This window comes from Lepeophtheirus salmonis, chromosome 11 (genome assembly GCF_016086655.4).
Source record: "Lepeophtheirus salmonis chromosome 11, UVic_Lsal_1.4, whole genome shotgun sequence".
Taxonomy (NCBI): domain Eukaryota; kingdom Metazoa; phylum Arthropoda; class Copepoda; order Siphonostomatoida; family Caligidae; genus Lepeophtheirus; species Lepeophtheirus salmonis.
This window is the reverse complement of record NC_052141.2, coordinates 3,423,090-3,431,109: the sequence shown is the minus strand read 5'-3', so window position 1 is coordinate 3,431,109 and position 8,020 is coordinate 3,423,090. Positions and strand designations below refer to the sequence as shown.

Sequence of the window (8,020 nt, the reverse complement as noted above, 5' to 3'; positions counted from 1 at the left end):
TCCGTAAAATTTATAAGAATAGCCACTTTGTCCTTTTTCTACAAAATGAACTGTTTGCCAAAAAAAATAAAATCAGAATACATACCGAGGTCCATTAAAATCAAAACACTTTGAACTTTTAAACTTCAACAAGATATAATTTATTAATAGAATTCCAACAAAATTAATACTATAAATAGATGTGTGTCTGAGCTCTGTTAATCATTAATGTAGCCACCATTAGCGGTAATGATGGCTTCCAGGTGGCGGCAGAAGGCCTGGCACCCGCTGCAGAAGTAGTCATCTGTCTTGGCGTCCCAGTGCTGGCTGATAGTGGCTTTGAGGTCCTCGGTGTTTGGATGACGGACACTGCAGGCCTTCTCCTCGACATGCACCCAATAAATGTAGTCAAGGGGCTAGCATCAATGCTGTAAGGGGGCTAAAAGTCTCAAAAAAGAGTTCAAAAGAGTCTTGCAACGGAGGAGATGGGGTTCCTTCATTTCTGGTGTCAAAAATGGCCTCTCCACACTCACAAGGTTCTTTCCGAGAAAATTGAAAAATATCAAAAATACTTAACTATTCAGAGAAAATTGAAAAATATCAAAAATTCAATTTCAAATATTAATTTTTTTTGAAAAAAAGTTTCAAAAATCTACAGCTTTTCAAAAAAATTAATTTGAGTAAGGAAATTTTACGGAAAAAATTTCAAATATTAAATTTTTTGAAACAAAAATTCTAAAATCCACAATAATTTTAAAAAAATTATTTTTTTTGGAAAAAAAGTTCAAAAATCCATAGCTATTTAAAAAAAATTAATTTTTTGAGAAATGAAATTATATGGAAAAATTTCAAATATTCTTTTTTCTTTTGAAAAAAAAAAGTATTTTTATGTTGAGGAGACTACAGCCCCTCCAGGCCACCCCTGCTGACGCCCATGATTTATAACGTCAATAAAAACTAATTAATTATGAACATTCAAAGCTGGCAATGATGCTATTAAATCATTTTTTCGCCACGTCACCGGTGCAAATCATTTACATTCATTCAATACTAGAAAACAAACTTGTCTCCTTCATGATCATAGTACTGGAAAATAAAGATTATTTGCCATGATTTCTTTCTCTGAAAAATGACTGAACGATAACAGTCCCGAATTACTATAATCTCAGATTTTTTTAAAACCCGATGATCCAAATAAAAGCTGAGATCCGTTTTGGATTCCTTGCTCAAATATAAATTACATTCTTGGCTTCCTGTCATTAGTAGAAATTTTGACCCAATAATTGCTCCCACGTGTTATTTTTCGTGAACATCTATTAGGTACAATCCGTTCCCTTTGTTCATCTTATGTGTGTCATTTCAAAGTTACTATTTGTAGACTAATGGGGCAAAACGAAAAAAGAAATAGAACATATATTTAACTCTCTTTTCGTTCCTGGTGAAAGATTTATTTTGTACAAATTTGACTTATTGTTTTGTTATTCAATGCAATACAAGCTTGAAAAAATAACAAAATACCCTAGAGCGACGGAGAGATGTTATCAACGCACACATCCATCTTTTATCATCGTCTATTAAAAAAGTAGTTAATTGTTATTCTTTCTCTCTCGGATTAAGGACTTCCAACGTGTTCTCCTCCATATAGAATTTCAAAGAAACTTGAAGGGTAATTAACCCGCCTTCCATGAAATTATAAACTCATATTATGTATTTGATAAAAATTAAAGGAGGAGAGGGATTAAACCCTACAAAACTCATACAAAGAGTAATTAATATCATTATTCTAATCCTGCGCAAAGTCCCATAATATTATATGTATTTGAGGATAGTTTCGTAATTGAATAAAGAGTTTGTTTAAAAGGGTGAAAAAAGGGCATAAATTTAACAAGTTTTAACTATTTATTTTACCAACATATATAAGTAATTTACTCTGATTGCCTGAGCTAATGGACACGGATAACCTATATCCCAAATATAAAATGCAAGAGATATTAATCCAAATATTTACAAATACAAAAAAAAAAAAGGAGAGAGACTTAATTAATTCCTAATTACTACACAAAAAGTAGTAATATGTACACATATTAATTCGTAGTTGAGTTAAACCAACTGGATCCTAAAGGAGTCGTGTCAAGGAATTTCTTCAAAATGATTTTGAAATTAGGACTCAGCGAAGTTGCCAATTGACGAACACAGTCATCTTTTAGAATACCCTCTTTCACATGATTTTCTAAAATACTTTCAAAGATAGATATCCCACGTGGAGCATCCTTTTCAATAAGTATATAACTAGAAATGACTTGATTCATCCCTACGCTAATCTGATTATGTGAGTATGAGGCGATAGCCTTGGCTAAAACTTGACCCCCCTGTTCGTTGAGGGATAATTTGATTACGTTCTTATTCACACTTTCCAAAATATAATTCGGCTTGAAATGATCTATTATCGACATAATGATGCGATAGCCCTCCTGATGAAGCATCAAGTCAAGTATACCATAGTTTAAAATAACTTTTTCAACTAGAGAGGCATCACCATCAAAATAAGACATTTTGTTCATAGTGTTCAAAATAACGAATATTCCATAACTACTTTTCATATATGAGTGAAAATCTTCCCATATTTGTTGAATTATGGAGTGACAAAGAACCGAAGGGCTCACCAACAACAGGGATATTACCACCTGTGGAATAAAGAAAATACCAAGCAATTTTAATATAGGAATCCTCCTAATCAACTCACTTTATAACCCCATCTGTCGTTGGATACTTCCGACAAGCAATCCTTTAATTCCCCGTAAATATCATTAATTCTGCTTTTTGTCGTTTCAGAATCTTCAATCTCTTTTATGAGAGCCACACTTCCACTCTCATCCTTACTTATAGATCTGAGCCTTCCTGAAGAAATGGGATATTTTGATTGGAACTCCGTAGAAGCCATTGGTCTACGTAAAATACGAGACTCCGTATTCGTCTTTGGAGTATCGAACGGAGTTGCCTCTGGGATTGCTGCAGGAGTATTTAATGAGGGGTTCAGATTAACAGTGTTGTAGGCCTGCGGTCCTAGAGTAGATCCTCCCAAAATAGGAAAGTAACAAATAACAGGCTGCAATTGAAACTGTCCCATTGTGACTGGTCCTCCATTCAGGAGCCTTGCACAATTACGCTCAGTCTCTAAAGACAAGGGTATTATTGGATGATTACCTCTTATTGGAGAGTTCATATAAGTCACTGAGTCGTCTCGATCTAGATTGATCGTTGTATTTAAACTGTTATTGTTCTACAGGGCGAAAAACAAAACAAAAATCAATGCATAGTAAAAAAAGCATATTAGAATCAACTTACTTGACTACTCAAAGCATTTTTAGACTCATTCCCCTCGGATGTGTTGGCACACTCCTTTGAAGACAGTCTAACCTCATTTATCTCAAATTCTAACTGTTGTATCCTTTCCTTATAAGTCACAACTGTCTCATCAGCCGTATGACTCAGTTTATTAATTTCACAGGACAGAGTTAAAGTTCGATTCTCCAACTTTCTTTTCTCCGCTGCCCATTCGCTCTGGAGTAGGTCCATATCTTTCAAGCGTTTTTTTAACTCCAGATTTTCAGAGGTATACAAACTCTTTGCCTTTTCCACCTCACCCCTCAAGACTTTTTTCTCATCCTCACATTCACTTAATTTAATACATTCCTCGTCATATGTTTTTAGCAATAAGGAATAATTCGATTCCAATTTAGAATGTTTAAGTTCAAGAGCTGAATATGCAGCCTTTACCTCTTCAAAAGACTCAATAAGTGCAAGCTTTGAGTCAATTTCCCTTGCAACCTTTGATGTTCCAATAGAGATTTCGCATGGGTGAAGTGTGGAGTCTTTAACATCATCACTCAGGTCCAGATCCACGGGGTGAAGAGTCACATTGCATTTCTCGTCATTTAAGGCATTGGTAGACACATCAACTATCATTAAAATATTTAAAGAGTAATAGTCATTATACGAATATTCGTCAATTATTATAAACAAATTATTCTTTTTAATCCACAAGTTGCATCGAAATGAGTCCAATGGACTGTCATAATAAAAGAATGAAAAGTCGATTAATATACTTTGAAAGAGGCTATATTGGGATGGATTCAAGTCGGGTAAATAAAAAGAAAAGGGTCGAAACTATAGCTTAAATTATTGTGTATCTTAAATAATCCCACAAACTTGAGTACAAAGCTTATAATTGACTGAAATATGTTCATAAAACATTGGACTGTATGTATATCTGAACTCATAAAGGAAAGTCCCTCTGAAAGTTTGTGGCTTCTTCGGGTATTTTTGTTTTACGATGGAAAGTTATCGTCTATTTCTATCAACAAACTATCCTTATTAAACCTTTGTGTGCGTATTAAAATGCACTCTAAAGCCAAAATGGATAGTCATAATAAAAAAATTGATACATTTTAATAGGAAAGGGGCCACATCAGGGCCAATATAAGTCTCTTAAATCAAATATAGATTCTAAAATATAGCCAAAATTCTGAAGTATCTACACTCATCCAAGTTATTTGAATAGAAGGTTAATAATTGACTATTGTGCTCTATGTAAAACATAAATGAAATTAAATGATAAATCGGGATTTTCTCATTTTCTTGATTAGTGTTCACGATTGTTTTCAAATTGCATAGGTACCTATGTTACTACTTAATCAATTAAATGCACGCACCTGGACGAAGAGTCACGTTATTGTCAAAGGACTCATTATTATTGGAGTCCATGAGTAGATTCTCCTTTTTTAGAGAACGGCTTCTCTCAGCCTCTTGAGCCACTTCCCCTCGGGACGCGAGTAAATTTTCTACCTGCACAACCTCCGTGGACCCCGTCCCAAGATACTGAATTATCACCTCAGTTCCATTCATTTCAAGGATTTCAACTTCATGTTCCAGTCCATCCTCTGGGGAGAGAGCACGAGCAAAGGCTCCTTTCGAGAATTCCGTTTCTGGAATAATTGGGGGCTTTAAATCAGCCAGCCAAACCGTTTCTAGATTTCCATAGCCCACGAATTCCACGATCGCATACTTGGATCCCGCATCATCTTCACTAATATCATTGATCTTTGCGGTGTATCCAAGGGAATCTTCCGAGTAAACTGCAACGCACAAATCACCAATACTCCAATTCGTCATCGTTCCTTCCACGCTCATCAATTTGTAACTTCTCTTCAGACTCAGCTTGTACAAGTTCCTAACCTGTTAAGACTCTAGAGAGACGCCGCTTCTTGCTAGCTAAATAAATGTTACTCGGTAGAGATAACGGTAGATTGTTTAACTCCGGAGTTAAACAATGTAATTATCCGCATCTCATTAATTATAATTACTTATATGAATATAAAGTATAATATATATATAGGATAATCAACCCATTATCCAAATAGGGATTCATAGCTCTATTATAAGAATGAAATCGAGTACCTTTATACTTGCTATCTATCCCTAATTTTCAAATTATTATGACGTCAAGAAATGGAGGGAAAATTTAAGGAAGGACGTAACTCATTTATTTTAATATCTCTATGATGCAAGTAGCAAGTACTTTTACTTATGTACTAGTGATAGGAATTGTGATTATTTTAAGTGAACTCAATCCCCCCCCCTCAAATAAAAATAATAATCGTATCGTTGCATTTGAACTGTATAACGTGTACTCTCTTGCACATCAAATCATACTTAAAAAATATATCAACATGTTATTACTAATTTTTAATTGTTGAGGGGGATTATTGAGTAACTGGGTATGAGTGTGCTCATGAAAGTATCAATGAGGATTTGTTGGGGAAGTTACTTTCTATATTATTAAAGCAGTCTTTTTTGTTTAATAATTACTTGAAATGGGCCATTCTGTTAGTGGGCTCAGGGAATTCGTCCCCTCTACCTCCAAGCTTGTTTCACAACTGATTAGGATAATATTCACTAGTGATGTGTCCTTTGCAAACATAACGGCTCTTTGAAGTGAACGCCGGGAACCGGCTTCTCACGAATCAGGAGCCGGCTCCGCCTAAATTAAATTATACAACAGAGCAAAAAATTTGAAATTTGAAACAAAAAAATATGAAGAACCGTTTGGGAGCCGGCTGTTTTAGTGAGGAGAGCCCGTTCTCTGAAAAGAAGCAGAATTCCGTTTACTAATGTTAACTTCCAATCGGTGATCATTTCTCAAAGCTTAGAGATGTTATTAAAAATAAATTGTCGAGGCTGGCCAAAGAATTAATTTTGCTGAGCATTTTGAGAAGTTGGCGCCTATGCAGTCCCTCGTTTGTACGTACTATACATATAATGAGTGAAGTAAATCATGTGAATTTCTTAGCTGCCCCCTTTTTTTGGAATTGGTAATTAGGAAGAATTAATTTTCTATTCCTTAGCAGTTGTCATTATTATTTTATTCATGAGTAGTGACTTTTTTCCTAAATAGATTCAATTATATTCAAAACCTGTTTGAACATTCGTGTGTGTTCATAAAATACTGAGAGTAACCCTGAGGATTTGTTGTGGAGTTATAATTGTATGTCCATGTTAGACTTGGAGTAGAATTGAGGATCGAAATCGAAGTAATTCATTGCTAAGTTCTTTATTTATTTCCTTCTCCCCCTCCTTCCTTGACACGGCTGATTGAAGCTGATCTCCTCCAAAACATTCTTCAAATTGTCCATGGGGTTCCATGTTGATTTTCCGTTTCTTTTTTTTTTAACATGCCCATATTACGCACGATTTTCATGACTGGTATGCACTATACGTGTGTGCAAGTTAGAGCACACTGAAAGTAGCAAACTCAATGAATTACCCTGTGTTATTAAAATATATGCTCCTTCACTGGAATATATTCAAAACTTGGCAAAATAGTCAAATTGAATACCATAGTGCAGTGGCTCCCAAAGTGGACGATGAGGACACAACGAATATAATGAATGGTAATATTTTTTACAAGTCTCTCCTGCATACAATTCCCTCTAAATTTTATATCCATATTTCAATAAGAGGGTTTGGGGTCGCACATCGTCTAGCTACATATTTTAAGGGTCCAACTTATAAAAGTTTGGGATCCACTGACATAGAGAAAGAAATAATACATAGATGTCACAGTTGATTTTTAATAATATATATTAATTTTAATGGACTTGTATCGTACTCAGTGACGTCTTAGGTTAAAGCCCTTATGACTTGAACTCATTTTGGAGCATGAGGACTATATATTATTACCTATAAAATTTATTATAAGATCTTTTTAAATGTACATATATTATATATTCAATAAGATATTTAGAGGCCTCTAGAGAACTACACTAATTTTTTAATGACAAGTTTGAATAATTAAAAAATATGATTTTTTTTTTACTGAGGAGCTTTTGGTGAGCAAAAAGTGTTCAGGAAAGTAACAAGTATTCAAGCGAGTAACGGGTATTCAAGCGAGACAGGAGTTGAGCTCGTAATTCATCGAGTTTTTTTATAGAAACTTGTAAATATTTATGTAAAATCTACTGTTGCCTTGCTATGCCAAACTGCCAATGGTGTAGTATACCAATATTTGAAGAAGGATATATTTTTTATATGGAAAATTTACTGTATAAAACGAACAAATCACTAGATGCCTTTAAAAATAATCGTTCGCGAACGACACCGTACTATTATTTACTAATTGTATATGCATGAATACCTAATAATATGAGAATACCTTAATGATCAACTGAAAACATCTTTTACACCACAGTCATCATTCATTTTATTCCTACGTGTGGAACGTATTTTGCATTATAAATGACAACAGCATGGAGTAAAGCGCTACTTTTTCTAATGGTTCTTCTTTCACAATACGATGTTAAAAGATAATAAAAGTTTCTAGAGTACACAAAAGCTCCGTGGGTAAATGATTATTCTTTCTTTGTGGAAGGCAAAGGTCGAGAGATGGGTCCTGTAGTTTGAATTCCAAACCTCATGGATTTTGCATAACGTGGTGCATTGAATGATTCAACACATACCACGGTGTTTTCCGTCTATGAAAATA

At 34.4% G+C, this 8,020-nt stretch overlaps 1 protein-coding gene across 1 annotated transcript; it reads right to left on the bottom strand.

Moving 5' to 3' along the window:
* Positions 1 to 1,859: 1,859 nt before the first annotated feature.
* LOC121126066 (uncharacterized) lies at positions 1,860 to 5,235 on the bottom strand. Its single transcript, XM_040721352.2, has 4 exons — positions 4,692 to 5,235; positions 3,325 to 3,938; positions 2,723 to 3,259; positions 1,860 to 2,663 (listed from the first exon to the last, which is right to left on the bottom strand). Exons 1-4 carry the CDS (start codon positions 5,167 to 5,169, stop codon positions 2,064 to 2,066), a joined length of 2,229 nt encoding a protein of 742 aa, XP_040577286.1. The 5' UTR covers positions 5,170 to 5,235; the 3' UTR covers positions 1,860 to 2,063.
* Between the last annotated feature and the right edge of the window lie 2,785 nt (positions 5,236 to 8,020).